Source organism: Thunnus maccoyii, chromosome 20, assembly GCF_910596095.1.
Source record: "Thunnus maccoyii chromosome 20, fThuMac1.1, whole genome shotgun sequence".
Classification (NCBI taxonomy): domain Eukaryota; kingdom Metazoa; phylum Chordata; class Actinopteri; order Scombriformes; family Scombridae; genus Thunnus; species Thunnus maccoyii.
The window spans coordinates 26352344-26372145 of NC_056552.1; the positions used below are offsets into that span (position 1 = coordinate 26352344).

The 19802-nt window shown below is 40.7% G+C and overlaps 1 protein-coding gene across 4 annotated transcripts in view; it reads right to left on the bottom strand.

The window, feature by feature from the left end:
• Nucleotides 1-18829, bottom strand: part of reep3b (receptor accessory protein 3b) — a 44050-nt gene extending 25221 nt beyond the window's left edge. For 2 of the 4 annotated variants that reach the window (XM_042397492.1, XM_042397491.1), the window contains exons 1-2: nucleotides 18677-18826; nucleotides 1515-1587 (exon numbers count right to left, since the gene is read on the bottom strand). In XM_042397492.1, coding sequence (XP_042253426.1) covers nucleotides 1515-1587; nucleotides 18677-18768 — 165 coding nt within the window. In that variant the 5' untranslated portion in view covers nucleotides 18769-18826. Of the gene's footprint in view, nucleotides 1-1514; nucleotides 1588-18395 lie in introns of all 4 variants that reach the window. The other 2 variants (XM_042397493.1, XM_042397494.1) reach the window with 2 other exon arrangements.
• Between the last annotated feature and the right edge of the window lie 973 nt (nucleotides 18830-19802).

Genomic DNA, 19802 nt, shown 5'->3' on the forward strand with positions numbered 1-19802 from the left:
CACTTCAGGTTGGGCTTTGAGTGAAATGAAAGGGAAAATTAAAATGAGACAAATTTTTAAAAAAGTGAATATTTGACTAATTTTACAGACTAGACGAGTCAGCATGACAAATCAAAGCTACATCACAGAGCGAGGGCTTAGTTCAACATTAACCTGCGATCAGCATAGAAAATGCACTGTTGCCATAACTCATGTAGTGTTTTGTGCGAGGGACATGGATCTCTCATTAAAAGCAACAAGTTTGTGCCCCTTTGTGTCTGGAGGCATTCTTGTAAATGAAGAAAAACAGTGAAATAGCTAAACAGTAAAAGACTTCTGGAAAGTACAGATTGATTATTCACAAATGTATCTTTGATCTTTGATGTTCAGTACTTTCCAGAAGTTCTGGATGTATGAAAGAGTGAAGGGTGTGTAAATACTTCACTTGAAGCCAGGAATCTGATTGCTTAACTTGTAGTCTGACACTGTAGAGTGTTTGCATGGTCTGAGGGCATGAACATGTGAATCTGGCTGGGTGCAGCTGAGGTTATTACAGGATGAGGAGGTGCCTGTTTGGCTCTGTGGGTAATCAACAACACAGAAAGACTCCTACATACTGGAGCTCTCAACTGTAAGGATAAAGTCAGAACACACCAACAAACTAGAAGCACTGATTCCAAATGCACGAAGCTCCACCTGCCAACCCGACTAATGTAGATATTAAATGTAGCAGGTGCAGCAGTTTCATCAAGTTTAAGAAGTCGGCTTCTCAAGTGTGAAATCTAATCACGAGGTCACATGCACAGAGACAATGACGGCCTGTCTAAGCACACCTGCTATTCCTGTCAACATAAATACAACGCTCTCTGTACAAAAAGTTAAGTGAAGTCAAATATAAAATCAGATCAGTAGTGTTGCTCATTTCACACCTTCAAATAACTCTGCCTATTATGATGAACATGTCTGAGGGGAGACCAGCTTCTCTCTATAGAAACATTTGATATAACTAAGAATAAATAGAAATTAAAAGTTTATAAAAAGAAGGGCAGGTCATATTTAAGTCATCTTTGTGCTTGCAGTGATACTGAAAATGTGGCTGCCATGTTTTCCAGGCAACCACAGAAGAAGAAAACTGTACAATTAGGAAAAGATGTATTTGGCAGGTTGCATTTGATCTGAATTAAATTATTATTAACAGTCTTTTAAATTAGATTTGCATACACAGGCTCATTACAGTAATGTAAAATGATATAATGATAGACTGCAGTGCAGTTTGTACTGTTGCTTTGGACAAATCATTTCAGGATTCATAGATTTGCTGACACCAGTGTTTAGTCATACTGATAATAACTCAGTCTGGTTTATTCTAAAACATATTTGACATATATTTAAGGCAGTGGACATAGAGTAGATGGTAACTACTTTGGCTGCTTACTCAAATCTCAAACCCTACATATAGACACTGAAGTGCAAAAATAAAACAACTAAATTGAAGCAGGTCATCCATAAATGCCAAGTGATGCTCATGAACTTACATATTCCTTGACGTTTTTGGTCTTGACAGCTTTGTAGGAGTAGTATGCAGGATACAGGGTCCCAAACACCAGCCTGAAGGGAGACACAACACACAACATTCAACTCATCATTACTGTCACATGTTAAATTAGCCATTTACTAATATTTCCATAACATAACACAAAAGCACAGCTGAGATGTTGCCATGGTTGCAACAGCATTTATAATGTTGGTAGAGTGTCACTGTTTTGTCCCTCTGTGAGAAGTTCAACATGATTAGGATCTACTGATGTATTCTGAACATAGGTCTACTGTATGAGTGATGGATCTATGTTACAGCTTCATACACAGTCACTATAGAGTTTTATTCTGAATGAAATATATGAGGCTGTTAGCATTAAAAGCTGATATTGTATAGGTGCTTTTCACAAGGTAGGAGGAAGTGATAAGTAGAGTTGAGTACAGTTTAAAACCTGCAGTGTGTCTCTGCTTCTACTGCCTGATATCAACAGTCACAACTGTTTCCCCTCACACTAGTGAAGGGGATTTTAGCCTCAAACCAAAATGGCAGTTCAGTATAATCCTCAGAGCAAACTGAGGCTTATATACAAAATTGTGATTTTCCAGTTAAAAGCCATCATCTGTTCCTGCAGGACAATTTGGGGACTTATTTATATCCCGCTATGATCGGGTGTTGGGTCCTGACCCAGACTCTGGAAACCACTGGAACACAAGACAATGACTCAGTGTTTCCTCTGTAATCTTCTGCAGCAGCAGTGGTTGGGGGGTAATTTGGGGTTTGGTTCCATGTCTGGTCCAGTGCAGGTTTCAACACCCCATCAAATGTTCTGCACTCTTCTTGTGTCTTTCTCGTGCTTACATACACAGTATGTGCAAATAGCATTTTTATTGTTTGACTCTTAATATCTTGGTGATTAGTGATCATGACTGCGGTGCTTTTAAACTGCGCTGCTGATTAGCTTTTCCTTTCTGTAGGTGGTGCTATTCTGTCTGTTCAGCCCCTGCCAACTGCACAGTTATTCTTCTGTTTATTGGAAACAGAAGGGAAGCAGTGAACTATTCAAAAAATCAGAAGAACTATGAGACACTGAGAGTTTAGAAGCATAAAACTAAACAGTTTATGTTACATCAATCAGTGAGAGAGCTCAGCAGACATCATTTATATACTGAATGACACTGCTTAGATTTCTACATGCCCTCTTGTAGCATTTAACAGCATGTTTGTTCATTATTGCCCAGTATATAGTATCTCTAGTCTATAGTCTAAAAGTGAATTATGTTGCTACATTGAAATACTGATGCAAACAACAGTGATTATTCTCAACATTCTGTCTCTCTCATAGATGCTATTTCTGGCATTTTTTTCACATATACAAACATGTGCAACACAGTGAATGCTTTTGATGAAACTGTGCGCTGGTATTCCAAAATTGAAACAATTATCGTGTCTCTCCCCCTCAATGACAGCAGGCTTTCCACCCCGCCTACAAGTGTGGCTGTTCAGAGAAGCTATAAACACTTTGTGTTTTCTGACGTGGTCAGATGACACGTCGTACAAAGTGTCGGTTACTCTTTAAAGCTGCGTCGATAGGTTTTTTTTGGCCACTTGGGAGCAGCAAAACAAGCTGAATACATATCATTTGACACATCATCACCTTATTAAGTCGTTACAGGTGACATGTTAGCAAAGAGTTGACTATTTACTAATCCAGCACAACATCCAGAGCAACATTAGCATCCGTTTGGAGTCGTGTTTGTGTCCACCTGATACAGTCCAGCATTCATTCTCCTTTTTGGATTTGTATCCAACAACTACTGAGAAAAATATGTGTCTGTTTAGCTGCTAAATGCTTCACTATGTTCACCAGCTAGTCTCTAACTGAGTGTGTCTGCTGTTTGGTGCTGAGCAGGTAGTGTACAGTGGGTTTATCTGAGCTTTTTCACTGGAAACAAGCTGCCTGCTGCTGCAAATAAAACTGAGGAGAGCAACATTTGCAGCCGTATTCTCTGTTTCATCCCTGTGAGCGACACCTTTCACATGACACTTCATTCACAAAGTCAGAGCAATTGTGCATATGAAAATACTGATTAGTGCATCTTTAAAGTTAATTCCTTCTCATTAGTGAAACCGGTGGCCGTTAAGTGAAATGTGTGGTGGTTGAAGGAGGCAGTTAGCTGTCTAAACCCCCCTAAAAACAAAGATTATGTAGGCAGAAACTGTGGTAGCTGGCATGGTTAGGCAGCTGGAAAAAAAGCGTGCATGTATTTTAAGCAAATTTGGATATTACAGTTATCATTACTGCAGTCTTTACCTAGATGGTGAGATAAAGGACCAACCACTTACAGCAGAGTGTAAGACTACAGGTCTTTGTGGCTACTGTGCAGAAATCCTTCAACCCTGACTCTCTCTCTCTCTCTCTCTCTCTCTCTCTCTCACACACACACACACACACACACACACACACACACACACACACACACACACACACACACACACACACACAGTAACAAGGGCAGTTTGTCCAACCTCTCTGCTCTCAGCTGCAAACCATATATTCTTCTTGACAGAACGCTGTGTGTGTGTGTGTGTGTGTGTGTGTGTGTGTGAGAGAGAGAGAGAGAAGGGGGGGGGGGGAGCAAGAAAAACGACTACATCAGTTTATAGCAGGACACTCCTTCCCTCCAAAGCCTGTCTGTAACATTCTTGTGCTCCTCCTCCTCCTCCCTCCTCCCCCTGCAGCACAGTGTGTTCTCTGCAGATCTGTCCAGTATGCAGGATGGATATGGATCTGTTTAGCTGGAATACACAGTGACTGCATACTCAGACACCACTATTGACTAACTGGAGACTAGTCAGTATTAAAGGGTTTACAAAACAACACACACTTTTTACATAAGCCACTACAGACACTGCTGTGCATTTACTACTTTGTTTGTAACAAGAAAATAACATTGAATATGTGGCCCAGCCCTACCGTGACCATTTGTTTTTCCATATTTCCCACCCATAGCAGAGACAGAGATAACCTGACTAATACCTTGTATGGTAGCCCCAAAAACACTGGATTCTGCACTTCCAATAAAGCAACATGCAACTTGTACATGTATTCTCTGATTCCAGCTTCTCAAATGTGAATATTTCCTGGTGTCTTTAGTCCTCTATGAAAGTAAAGTGAATAACTTGTTGGTTGTGGATGAATGACGATAATTGTTAGTTGCAGCCCTACCTGTGACTAGGAGTGGACAATATCACAATGTTTGTCAGGCAGGATCGTGATCCATGATCTTATCACTATTCTTTTTCATGTTGGCTTTTAAGACTATTTTGCAAGTTACTGATCAGTTATTAAAGATTCAAAATTCAAAAAGCTTTATTGTCTATCACATGATAGAAATGTATCTAGGTTAGGGGCTGACAAATACCATAAAAACATACACTGATGAAAGACATAAAATTACATTAAAACACAAACAAATTCCTTAAATAAATAAGAGCAGGTGTGCAAAGCTGCATTAAAAGTAGTGACAGTCTACTTGGCCTTGTTTAAAATGGATATTGCGGTGGGAAACTAAACCAAAAAGAAAGAAAACCAAACTAACAGTACAAACAAACTAATTTCACAGCTGAAAAGCAAACAGTTGATGCTGTGTAGAGGTGTTAGTGTGTCCTTTCAGATTACTAGCAGGATGTGCACTGCTGAAACACAGTACACCAGAGCTGACATCAGGCTAGCTTGCAGCATGACAGAAGTTAGTGCTACCAGTTAGCAGGCCAGCTAACCGCTAAACAATTGTATTTACCTGCAGCCCAGCAGTCAGTTTAACATGATGAGCAGCAGGTGAGCCTCCTAGCAGGACATTAAAACTGCTGTAGATTTCACAAACATGCTACCAAGCATCAAACCTGTGAGCTAACTGGTGAGCTAGCAATGTGACGATGCTCAGACAGGTGGCAGGCTAACAGCCAGGCCCAACACAAGCGCCGCTGCTCGCTGTTTCTGTAGCATTTACCATTCAAATCAAAGAGTTTGGGCTCCTGATGTGAACTGTACAGATAGTTAGCTCTGCTGTGAGCAGATCCTTTTCATTGGAGGTCATTTTCTCCTTTCTGAAGATGTGGTACGAGGCGCTCACCGTGTCCTAGACTGGCACAGTTGAGCTGCTGAATTTATACTGACCCAGTATTTAAGCTGGTGTCAGGAGGAGGGAGGGGGAGGAGGGAATCTTGGTTGCTTCTGTAATGTTTAGACAAACCAAGCTGCCCCTGCATGAGAGGTAAGAACTGGTCATGGTCTGTATTCTCAGTCCAAACTACCACTTCACAGTTGTATGCCTTCACCAACCATGTAAAGTTGCACTCTACATCCATGTCTGTCCAGACTCATAACATTCGTAGTGAAGATTTTGAAGGAAGTTAATAAAATATCAGCAAAACCAATGAGCTTGTGGTGGACCACCAGAGGAACAGGAAGTCCGCTTTCCTGGTTGTCATCCAGGGAGAGGAAGTGAAGAGAGTGGACTCATACAAGTATCTTGGGGAAGCACAATCCAAAGAAGCTACAAATTCTAAGCTTTCTGTAGCTTCACTCATATCTTCAACCTGCCAGCACATAAGATTTAAACAATCACCACAGTTTCAAGGTGGCACCAAGATTAGTGTCACCATTACAGTATCTGACCAAATGTGAAATATGATCACAATGTCCCCTTCTGTTCCTGAGTTATGTTGTTGAATAATGGCCAGAAAAGTGTTTTTGCAGAACATTATGATGTCACAGTGAAGTTGACCTTTGGGATATAAATTTATCCTATTAGACATTTGTGTGAATCTTTGTCATAATTAGCATTCGAATTATTGAATTATGGCCAAAAACGTGTTTTGTGAGGTCACAGTGACCTTGACCTTTGACCAGCAAATTCTAATCAGTTCATCCTTGAGTCTAAGTGGACATTTGTCCCAAATTTGAAGAAATTCTCTCAAGGTGTTCCTGAGATATTGTGTTCACGAGAAAATGTGACATATGTATGGACTGAAAACCTGAAAACATAATGCCTCCAGCCCCGGCATAGAAACATCACAGACAGAAAGACAAAATAAACTATCATAGATAAATGATCATTTTCATGCCATTGTGAATCTTTTTCATCAAAGGTTTGGTGTAAAAATTGGGGATATTACTGATAAAAAGGTTGTAACTGGCAGTTTTGTGTAGCTTTGCGATGCCACTGCCAGCCCACAGCCATCTGCTTGTGGAAAAAGCAAAGAACAGGTGGAGATGAAAATAAGGGAAGCCATAATATATATATATATATATATAGGTAAAATCACTGACTTGATTGGCTGAACAGCATGTCTACTACTACCAATGCAACTCAACATGTTCAATTGGTCAAATGACCCAAATAGTGCAAACAATGATGAATACTGCCAAAACTACAGATGACAGGTGATGACATGAGGAAGGTCCAACAGTGCCTGTAAGCTAAATGTAGGAACCAACGATGTTGGTCTTGAGTGCACCGACTCAATTCCTTCTCAGTCAGGTCAGTTATTCTCTGTCTTTTTTCATATTTTCTCGACCCTTTTGACTTTTTCTTGTATCTGCTGTTGTCATAGCTTATCACTGAATAACATGAACAGCTGGAACGGTAATGTTAAGCTCTGCTCAAAAGATTACACAAGGACTTAGCTGGTTTTGTGACCAACAGATTGGAAGGAAATTGAAGAGCATACTGAGTCTATCTGAATCCATCCCAGTGGATAAAATTCCTGGTAAAATTACTTACCTGCTTATAAAAAGTACTCAATATTCCAAGCACTTCATCCCCTCAGCTATCATTATTATAGCTTTTTTTTTAAAAAGCTCCATAATTTGATCTATTTCTCCCCAGTTCATTGTATGTGTGGTCTGTTTTATCTTCAGCTGCCATGAAAATTCCCTAATGAGGATAGATAAAGTTGTTTGGAATTGAACTGAAGAGATTTCTCATCGTTGATCTGCTGCAGTACATTGTCTGAGTTGTTTTTGTTCCATTAACTCGGCTTTTCAGGCTGTTAAAAACATAATTAAGATAGTCCAGCAAGAAATAAACAGAGAGCGCATAAAGAGGCACATCTGCTCATCAATGACAAGTGTATACAGTAGTATATATTTATATTCTTCACAAAAAGATAATATATACACTATTGTTAAAGATCCTCGTCTCTGACTGAAAAAGAATGAGTGCTGGACACTACTGCTGCACAGAAATCTGTTGCTTGTGATTGTACGGTTGGTGTAACTGCGCTGATAAATCTCCATCTGCTCTTCCTCAGATCGTCTTTTCAATCTACTTGCTCACTCTCTGCCAATGACTCCGCTCTCATTGTCTCCTCCTGCTATCTCCAAAATGTCACCTCTACAGGGACTAATGCCAAGATCTGACAGCATGATATCATCCAGAGAACGGCCTGACAATAGCTGTTTCCTCCTGCGTAGTGCGTCATGGTGTATGACAAACCCACACAGCGTCTCACATGCCTTGTGATGTATTTTGTCTTCTCTAGCTGATTTGGACAATTTCTACATAATATTCCTTGTTAGTCCCTAGCATCTAATTGATTACCTCTGCACATCACACAAGTTGTGAGAGACGGCAGGGTATGATTGGTTGGAGTCCAACGTTTAGTTTGCCATGTCTGTCAACCAAGTCATAGTCTCGTCTCCATGATAGCCTAACAACACAGTGACCATCTCAAAAAACACAAATATCCTGTGGTTTGATCCCGGCATAAGATTACCACCATACAGTCTGGAAGAAATCAGAGGATACCTTGATATACTGAGCACCTGGTAAGGATACACTGATACTCTGTACAGGAGGGATGACTGAATAAGTCTGCAAATCTAATAAAAGGGCTCTAGAGTGAAACCATAAAAGTCTGGATGTAGGAGAATCTCACAACAATAACAGCCTACAAAGACACTCTCAGACATACTGTATATAGTCTTGTATACAGACGTGCTCCCTCTGACCAGAGTCCCCTCAGCAGCAGGCGAGCCGCCAACAACCACAGCAGTTTATTTTCCTGCTGTTGCTATAGAAACAGCAAGGCTGCCAAAGCTCCCATACTCTCCCTTCATGTCTACATCTCTCTGTCACACTCTGTAATTTCAAATCACCGTGCTTTATTTGCATAAAAGGTAGAGAACACTACTGCTGAAACCATCCTGACAAAAAATTTATAAATGAATCCCTTTCCTCCCTTACACTGGTATGTGGGTGTGTGTGGAGAAACTGGTTACACAACATCCCAGACCCTCCTCTTTGTCCAGGCACACAGGAACAGCAGCCTGGGTGGAAGCTGAGGCGTAGTCGTAGAAGCACAGGAATCAGGATAGTCTCTCTCTTAATGTCTTTACTGCTTAGTCTGTGTGTCTGTGCAGCAACATGCCAGTCTCTCCTCTCCAACGCTGTAATTTGAAGGCCTAGTGTTTGACTAGCACATCCTAGTCATGCTAATGAAAGGCGATTGCTGATGCTGTGATAATAGCAGGTATTTGCGTCTCAATTGCTCCTAATTTGCTTTGACTGCAGTGAGAGTCTGGTCACAGAGCTCCTGCACACACACGGCTGGACTCATGGTGTGAGAGACATAAAGACAGTAATAAACAAGTTCAACAACAACAGTAACAAGGCAACATGTCGGCCCCATGAATTATGCAGTTTTTTCATTTTTCAGCAAAATGACTAAAGACTGAAGTGTAACATTACGTCGACATGAAGCTAGCTAAATTCAAAAATGCCATTTTCAAGAAAAAACCACAGGCAGTTAGGACAGAGAGAGGTGGTAGATAGCTAGCTTTAACTCTTAGCAATAGAGTAGACTAAAGAGAACAACACATGCATGTAATCGTCCACCATTGTTGTTATTGTGTTTCTTCTTCTTCATCACGCAACTGCCACCATCTATTTTGTCACTTACATGACAGCATTTCTACAAAGCTCCGTTTTCACTGAAACCACGACGACGCCAAGCCGGCGTTTTCACATTTACACAGTGTGGGAAAAGCTTGGAAAAGTTCCATTTTCAGGGGAGGAAAATGCTGTTTTAGTCCAGGTGGAGGGCCAAAACAGAGAGAAGAAGATGCGTTTATGAATTTAACTAGCTGAGTGTTGATATGATCCATGTCTACACCGAAAGCATCTCAGCCTCGTTTTTCAGTTGTTGCTGCATCTGACGGAACAATATGCTTCTATGTTAATCAATACTGTCTACACAGCAAATGTCGGCTCATGTGTCACACACGGGCTCTGAGCCCTTCCAAAACACGGGTGACCTACGCACAACACTGTACCTGAACGCCTCCAGTGTAGACACACGGACGGAGCACTCGCTGCTGCTCTGCTGAACGTGCAGCTCACGCTACGCTGTCTGTGTAGACACAGTGTAAGGTTGTGTTCAGCCTTCTCATTCATTTGGGCTCCAGCAAAAAAAACAAACAAAAACAAAACGCAGTCGTTAGTAGTAGCAAAAAAGTTGAGCCAGGTTCGCCTTCTGCCAGACTGTAACTTGACATCATCCAGCAAGGTGCTGCAGAGACCAATCAGATACATGCAAGCCCACATTCCTGGAAGATTACTGTTTACTGTAGTGTAAACAGTTTTGCTAACTCTACTGTCACTGAACACTGTGCCACTTGTAGTAGGATAGATTGTTGAGGGAAAATGTGGGATGGGTTCAGCAGGACAATAAAGGACAGAAAACCCAGCTTCAGAGTGGACATCAGCTGACATTCATTTCATATGCTGCTGTCATTTCACTGCTTTATACAGTACAATAAGTTGCCCAATCTAAAGTAAGTTCAGTAAATCACAGGCTTGTTTTCACCAATTGGAGTCACATCAGTAGAGCTAACATGATTACACCAGAAACCCCAGCAATAAAAATCCCTTATTCACATTCTCTGCTTTGAGAAAATGATCTAACTGTCGTTCTTCTGATGAGTTCTTGATAACAGCTACGATGTTTTCCAGTTATGGTAATAAAAAACAAACTGCTGGTTTTGGACAAGTATGTTATGTGTATGCCATTTTAGTACAGCATAAAACTAAAGTTAAATCACATCTGACAATGTTTGCTACCAGACTGACAAGTCATAATGATGCTGCTGACAGGTCTGCACTTTAGCTGCTTGAGCTAACATAAATCAGGGTTTTTCCTGCATGGAGGAATTTTTTGGCGCCCCCCAAAGAGGTTTTAGCCAGTGGCCAAAGGAAAATCACCTGCACCAAAATGATAAGAACTGAGAATAATTATAGCGATTCAAATCCTCTCTGTGAATGTATTTAATGGCAATTTATCAAACAGCTGTTGAAGGAACAGAACATAAACCTAAATATGATGTCTTTGACTTCCAGCAGTCAACTCTCCTCTCATCCACAGACACTATATTTTACACATGTGTCTGGTGCTGGATAAGCCAGCTAAGCTGTGTTGTTTTGACTGGGCCTGAATCCTCTGCTGTGAACTAACACTAGTATGACAGAGGACTTCCTGTGATTTCTCATAAAATAAAAGCCGTTTCATTTCTGGTGAAAATCTTAAAAATGCTGAATTACAACCGCAGCGTACTTATTGTGTCATGTCCTGCATCCTGTACACCTCATCTAGATCCCACACCCCTCTCCCTCAAACTTACTCCCCTCATCTCCTTCCAATGTTGGAACATTTTTTTTTATCATAGACATTTTTGAACATTTGACATGTTTATCAAACAATAAGAAATAACAGGAAAATTCATCCATTTCTGTCAAATAAGGAAACACAGACTCATTTCCTTTCTTGTAAGTGGACTGATCATGCTTACTGTTGTGCTTAGTCACCCTGCCAAAGGTCCATTCTGAGCCAGGAAAAACCCTGTTAATGTTAGCTCCACAGCCCTGAATCATGGAGGTCCAGCCTCAGAGCTTTCAAGTTGATATGACGTGCTTTAACAGTTTAACAGGAGATTCAGACGACTTCATCTGCCAGCTGCTTGTCATCGACACCGGACAACTACAGAGCTACCTGCTAGCCACCTGTCACTGATCTAGAGAAGACACACCACCCTGCTGAAAAACACACAACCTGTGTGTGTCTCCTGTCATTAAACTATCTTTGGCCACGTGTCAATTGTGTAGATTGACATTCAGAGTTTATTTTTTATTGTTTGGCCAACTCACATCATTAAGTAGCTATAGCTGAGTGAATTTTCAGTCAGTATCATTACTGACTACAATGTTCAACTCCTCCAGCTTATTAAGACACATTTACAATAGTTCTGTCATTTACAATTGTGATGCACAGTAAAGCTGGATTGATGCTACTATCTATCTGCAGCAGATATCACCACAACAGTGACTGACCTCTTGTGTTTTCTCCTACAAGTTTGAGATCATTGAGACTGAATCCAACATGAAGCGTGTTGAAAGAGGCTTCATTATCTTCTACTTCTCTGAAAAACACATCTAGCAAACCTTCCACTCACCACTTACAGACAAAATAGTCCCATATTCAGTTCTATATGGAGCTGGTCCTTCTCGCTCCTAACATAAAGTAAATGAAGGAATGTAAACAGTTACTGTGAGGTATATAAATAAAGCATGTAGTGTTGTGGTGGTATAGACATGTGATAATCTGCTGCTGAACTAAACAATACCTCCACTGTGTGTATCTATGACAGGACTCACTCCCATCAATCAACCAGCTTTACATCTGGCTAGAGCACTTTGTTATAAATAGCAGCGTATAATTTATTCAACAAAAAAGTATCAATTTCCAAACCTCAAACCTTCCCATTACTGTATCTATTCTCATCAACTTCATCTCGTCCTTCTTAAATGTTCAGACTTACTAAAGGACCAGCAGACACACTTTCTTCATAAAACTTGCTCACAGAAAAAAAAAAAAAAAAAGAAAGAAAAGTTGGACGTGCACTGAAAAGTTCTTGAAACAATTTAGTGAAATGCAGGGCCCCTTCTTCATACCCAAACTACCATCTCTTCACATTTCAACACCTTCTCCCCCTCGCTCTCCGCATGCAGCTGAGAAAATAGCCCCGTTGCTTTTTAGACGGGCCTTGACTCTGGGCTCCAGGTCAATTTCCCTGGTTTCCTGACATCGTACACCACCAACAACCAAATGGAGGGAGGGGGGGAGGACAGGATGACAAGAGAGAGAGCAAAGAGAAAGAGAGAGAGAGAGAGAGAACAAGAGCAATAAAAAAAAACAGGAGACACACTGAGACACACAGAGGGAGGAAGGGAAAAGAAAAAAAGAAAAAAAAGAGAAGAAAACACACCAGAGATCTCCAAGATTTGAGCTCCCACCATCTGGTTTGAGCTTCAGGAATAAGAATTTGATTACATGACTTTTCCCCTAAAAACACAGAGGGAGGATTGTTGAGAGAACTGCTGCTACAGCAAATGAGACCAGTTAAAGTCCAGGTCTGTGCATCCCCAGAGTATTTCTTCATAGGGAAATAAATGACATATCATTTAGACTGCTCTCACAGCTCTCTGAATCTTCCCACATTCAAAAACAGGGACTGAACACATCATGCACACATTCACATTTAACTCTTTTTAGTGATGTTGCTGCATTCAAACATCTCTGCAAATAACTTTGTTGGCACAGTGTTATTATTACTGATACCAATGAAGGCCAAAACTACAGAAATAGACTCAAGTTGTAATAAAGTGGAATTGCTGTATCTTTACAACTTACATTTTTATCCTCTGTCAAAACATAACATCAGCTTTTCTTTGCCAAAAGCTTTGATTCCACATTTTTGTGTTTCTATGCACTTTTTAGGCTGTCGTGGCTCAAAAACCAGATGTATCTGCCCTGTAAACATGGATTCAAATCCATAATATTAACTATTCACAACTAGGTAAGCAACAAGCTAAGTTTAAGTTTGGAGGTCTGTGTTGGTGTGGTTTGATTAGATTTGATTGACAGTGACTTGGCAACACAAGCAAACAACCCCAAAACTGCCATCACATATTAGCATATTCATAGAGATGGGATCCATTAGCCAGGTTTCATTTTGGATCTCTACTCAAATCTTTTCTCTCTCTCAATAGAAAACATAGAGGTAGCAGCTTCCAGCAGCTTCTCTCCATCATTGTCTCTGGTTAAAATGAGAAAGTGGCAGCAGATGAGATCAGCTGTAGCTAATTAACGTTAATTGTGTAAGACTAAAATGAAAAGTTAGTGTGTTCTCTGGTGAATGTGTCTCTGCAGCAGCTGTCTGTATTCAGACAAAGGTTTGTTAGTGAGAGGACACATCACTCTGTAACACCACTGTACCACTGTGAGTGGAGACTCTTCTCTAGAGAAGTGATCAGCTGATCTCCTCACATCACTTTAAGAATCTCTCAGTTAAACTTTGATTCATATCAGATCAACATTTGAATGTGATCAGCTTCATAGTTGTGAATCAGGAGCTTCAGTGTTTGGAGTCAGTAGCTGGTGAAGACTACATCTGTTCATTCATTTACCTACTGCTCGGCTCATTTTCAGGTTGTGAACATTAACTAGGCTCCATTAAAAACTGTTGTATTTCTGCTTCTCAGCCAACAAGAGATGATCAGACATCTTTGAGTTGTAGTTATTTTACCCTTCAGTTACTTGCTACAGTGGAAAGGTAAACCTAGTAAGATTTGAAAAGAGATTTGAAAGGATTCAGATTCAAAACTGAATTTGAATTTGATAAAAATTCTGTCAAACCTCGTCCCTACATATTTTTCAACAGTGATGAATATAAATAACAGCAACCATGCACCACGATCCCTAACAGGGACTGAAGAGACAGCGATACATCCTGCTCATCCTGTTAGGCTTATTCTACAGGCAGCCAATGCAACTAGAGCTGCATCTAATGATTGTTTTCAATATCAATTCATCTGCCAGTTATTGTCTCCAATGATGGAATGCTGGAACTAAAGAACATTTGGCGTTTTTGCTTGAAATAATTAATCAATTATGAAAATAGTTACCAATTCATTTTCAACAGCCACTGTTGTTTAAAGAGTCCATAAATTTAAGGCCTGTTCACACTAATACATTTACTATGCCTAGTGTCAACACTACTCCGCCATTTTCAAACTCCTGAATCTGACACTTTTGAAAAACCTGCCGACCCTGTTTTGGTTTGAAAACTCCAGGATTGCATTTTAGTAGATGCAGACAGGTCCGCTTCTACTGGAGTACAGAAGCATGCATTACACCCTCAGTTTAATACTTTGAACCCTCAGTTGAAATGTGATTAATGAATGCCAAGCAGACAGGAGCACAGACTGTGTGGGCGTCTCCGTGTGCACCTGCTATAGTTTGCTTCATGTATGTGCAGCAACACAAGGTGCACGAGGGCCGAGTGAAGGTGAATACAGATCAGCAGGTGTGATGATTATTAAATACTCTCTCAGCCAGTCACATCACTGCTCTCATAGCTCTGAAACAGGTGAGCCGATCACAGTTAAACGTGATAACGACAGCTCAACAAACAGAAAGCTTTTCTTCAGGAAACGTCTGAAAGGTTCAGAGTGTCACGACGTGAACACACATCACCACAAATCTAAACCCAAAGACGAATGGATTAGTGTTTTTCATCAGTTAGATACTATGATAACCACCTTAATGTCATCACATAGGCCTACATGTTCACATAGTTAAGTGTGTAGAGGTGTGTGTGGTTATTCTGTAGCTGCCCGGTGATGTTTTCATGTGATTTAATAAAGGTAAACACAGTGAGCGTCCGTGCGTAACGGTGCTGCACTCAGGCGCGACACTTCTCAGAGGCTGCGGATTTATCAACATATCAGTCCTGCTGCCTTCAGGTGCTGCAGGGATTTAATGAACTGAAGCTTTTCATACAATGTAAACAGCTGTGGACAACACCCACATTCATTTATAGATCAATGCAGACTGATTTACTGACTTTCCTGCTATTTAAAAAAGAATTTAAATAAATGTATCAATGTTTACACTGACACGCACAGTGTATGTGAATAGTCATGTGATATGCGTTGCAGGCGTGTTAGTAAGGATAGAGCTACCTTTTTTTTTTTTTTAAGAACACTGCTGTACCATGAGATAATTATCACCAGGTCTACATTCTCTGGTAGAATATCAGTGTTTGCCATGGCTGTTCAACTCTAAAGCAGACCACTCAATTCTCTTCATCAGCAGCAAAGGGAGAGTGCCAACCAGACAGCCAGCCAGACAGACAGAGAGAGAGAGAGTGAGATGGATAGAGATGCACACAAATATGTTGGCACTTCTCCTTGCAGACTGCTACAGCTACTGCCTAAAATTAGTTGGTCAGGGAGCGCTGAGATGAAAATCAGCTCAGCCCTCAGTCCGACTGACTTTATATAACTGTTACATGACTCTGCTATATAAATGGATGTTGGCAAGGAAGATGAGCAGAGGCGATAAAGGCCACTGAAGCACCAGAGAGACAAGAGGCCTGTGAGGCTTCTGCTTGCTTTTCTTCTTTAGGAAGTAACCACATTAAAACAATTCATGAAATAATTTAGGTTTCAGTTCTCTATTACAATTTGTCCCATACACTGTAACCTACTGTCTAAGAAGACACTGTAATGAAAATGTACTGTTGATAAGGGTACAGGGCAACCACCAGAAATACTCTAGACCCGAGCTCCATAGAGCAGGATCTATTCTAGTGCAGATATGTATTTAGCTAAAATTATAGTAGTCTCCATGCTGCACTGCACTTCAGATAGCTTTAGATTTATGTATTCATTTCACTCAGGTTGGAGTAGGGTAAGTGATAAGGACAAAATGAATATTGCCATGTTTATCACAGGATTATCTCAACATCAGTATTTACTTTGCAGATGTTAATCCGCTTAAACTGAGCAGCTATGTGTAAAGAGGGCTACAATACCTGTTCATCTGATAGATGTCAACACTGTCAGTTAAAGCTGACTGTCAGCTTTTTACACTCACAGTCACTGTGAAACCTCAATCACACTGTGCTGCAGTACAAAGGCGGCAAAATTCCAGCTGCATTTGGGAAATGCAGTAAACAGGCTTATCTTTATCCACAGTTTCTCCCATCTATAGTGTATAGAGTCCTAAATGCCTTCACATGTTGCTTCTCAGAGGGTTTGGCCTCCCAAGTTTCTGTTCATTATGACTCTTTAGTTTCCTCTATTTTGGTTAATAGAGAGAAAACAAATTGGCTGTTATCCTGATACTTCAACAGACCAGACAGTACAAATGCCCCCTGTTTAAAGATACAGCCTGTTACACAGCTTGAATTCAAAAAGATTAGAGATTGAAAGTTCTTTTTCCTACATTTGAACAGTTGTCTGAATGTCAAATAAAGATTTACAGCCTTATGGAACACCCAAATAAGTATGATTTACCCCCAGCCAATCCATTCACTTTCTGTAATATTTGTTTCTTTTCAGAAATCAAAATGATATTCAGCTTGGTGTGAGAGTTGTTTCACAGCTCCTTCCCTCTTACAACAGGTTCCCTCTTACAACAGGTTCAGGCAGCTCACACTTCAGTCTCATACAAGTTCAATTTATTCACCAAGGTTCACAGTTTAATGCATGAAGAACTCCTCGTTTATCTCCTCTAAAGCATACAATGTGTGTTTCCCAGTTTCTTGGTTTTGCATACCACAGATTTTACTGCAAATACCAGACTCTTCAATTACCTAATTCAAAAAGCAAATGCTTGGGCTTGATTGGATTAAAATTCTTTACACTTTAGTAGACCACAAACCCAAATTTCCAAAGCACATGCTGACATTTAATTGTATAATGCAATATGAAGCAATATTTACAATATAAGCATAGACTCAGGTCTTGATTGAACAGTAGTGAACCAGGTATTAACCTGTGACAGCAGTCTGGAATGAAATAATGTACTCATTGTCCCACATTAACAAGGGTGTCTGTGTTTGAAGACTACAAAAAAGGAGAGGCTCTCCATCTTTTCTACCACTCCATTCTGTCCGCTTCACCACATTCCTATCCTCCATTACACTAAGTTATGTAACTACTGTTCCTGAATGGATACACACTAAGAAAAAGGAGAGTTAACGAAAGAAAACGCAAGAAAGACATGCTGCTAGGGAGAAAATTGGAATTTTCTCTGGAAAGCAACATTTTAAATCAGACTCTTGTCCACCCACTGTATTAAATCAAAACCTCACTTCTGCTTTATTCACAAGAGATTTCAGTGTCATAACGCTGACGGCCTAGGTAACCAGTAACCAAACAAAGTGAGTGTAAAGCCACTCGTTTAAAATCGTTTTCCCTCTGTGTGCTAACAATGTTCTGGTGTACAAGTTAAAATGGGCAGGGCTAGTTAATAATATCTTCCATTTGACAGCTGTACCTGACACTCCTTCACAGATGAACATGTAGAGGCTTGAAAGGCTCCACCTCATCGATACTCAATAAGTTACATATGATTGCGGCTGACTCACCAGCAGCGTGCATGGCCAAGATTCAGAAACAGATGATAGCATTAGCTCTCGACTCAACAGCAAATCACAAACCACAGAGCTAGCTACTTTGGGGCTACAAAACTATTTATATCAAAGCAGTAACAATGTGTGTGTGTGTGTGTGTGTGTGTGTTTGTAGCGTATGGTCTATTTATTAACCTTAACCACGTCACAGTTTACACCGCGTCCGCAATAATCTAAAAAAATAAAGGACTAAGGTCCTAACTTAGCAAAGGACGGTAACAAGTTAACGTTAGCCAAGTATGCTAACAAAGCTCATTCGCATCAGCTGCCCTGGTTTCCTCCACAAGATAAAAGCACCATTTTCTTCGCTTTTAGTACTGTCAGTAATGTTTCTACTTACACGACGCTTCTCGAAATCATCCAGGACACCATGTTTCCTGTGTTTGTAGTGTCGGTCGGTGTAGAGGGAGAGGCCCGGTATTATCTTTAGTGGCTAGCTGTGTCGCTGGAAACTTCTTCAGCCAAACTTCGATGAGTGAGTCCCGGACCTGCTAGCTAGCTATCTCGTTTAACCTCAGCCATCCAACATGTCTGTAATACGTCCGCTCTCACACTTCTGTATTTGTAGCCATAGCTAAGCGGCAACAATGTCTATCCAATGTGATTCCAGTTGTTTTGTACCAGTCTCTGATTCCCTCCAGGTTTCCTCCTTCCGTCTCTGCTTTGCTCCTCAGCTCCTGGCACCAAAACGGTTCTCGGCTAGCCACTGACATCAACAGGAAAAGAGCAACCTCCTGAGCATACCATTGGCCACTTCGGTCTGTTTACAACAAACACAAGTTATCATTGGCTAGAGAGGTTCGCCCACGTGACTTTTGCGTTTAATAGAAGCGGTGGAATTTCAAACTCAGCGACCTGCGCTGTGATTGGTCTTTTTTCAATGCGTGGCGTATTCTGACCAACGGACGAGAGAAGCGATGAGAGCTGCGGTGGATTTTCTAAGCGCTGTTGTTGGGGCAACAGTTTCACAGCAGGGAAATAAAAAAATTACCTTGTTTTCTATTAAAGTGTGTACAGCGTGAGCGGGGTCTGATAGCATCAGACATGTGCGTTGAGCACAATGTTACAAAAATAGTGACATTTTTTAGTCTATGTTTCTATTCCATATTACATAAAAGGAATAACAACAAACCCCCGTAGGATGGACCAAAGAAGTGCGACTGCCCGTAAAGGGTGCACAGGGTGTTAATACAATCGCCCCTCCCACTACCCTTGTTGAAAAAATATCGCGTTGAGAAATCAGGCCTACTGTAAATCAGGGTCAGTCATTATTGAGCTGTTGGCATGTGTAAAACTATTACATCATTAAGCCTAATGTACCAAATAAAAGGTCGATGTTTATTGTTGCTATGCAGAAAAACATTCTGTTCTTGTTATTAAATTGTGTTAGGCTATATAATCACCAAATGGAATGAGAGAACATAATACAGATGTAGAATGTACACATAAGTGAGTCGTTTTCAATAGTGTAGGATTTTTAGAAGATGATGAACGTCCGTTACAGTCAAGCCCTTGCCAAACAAGTCCACACAATGCTGATTAAGCTTATCACCGCCAGGTAAATCTCTGTATTTCACAGTATATAGAGCTTTAAAATCTGGTGTCTGTGGTGACATTACCGCACTGGCCAGATGAATGCATAATGCGCGTGCTCTATAGGCAGAGCATGCGCACCAGAGACTTTGCTAGCTGTCTGCTAAGTTAAATGCGTGATTGCATGAGCCAGAGGGACAAACTCCCGCAAGTG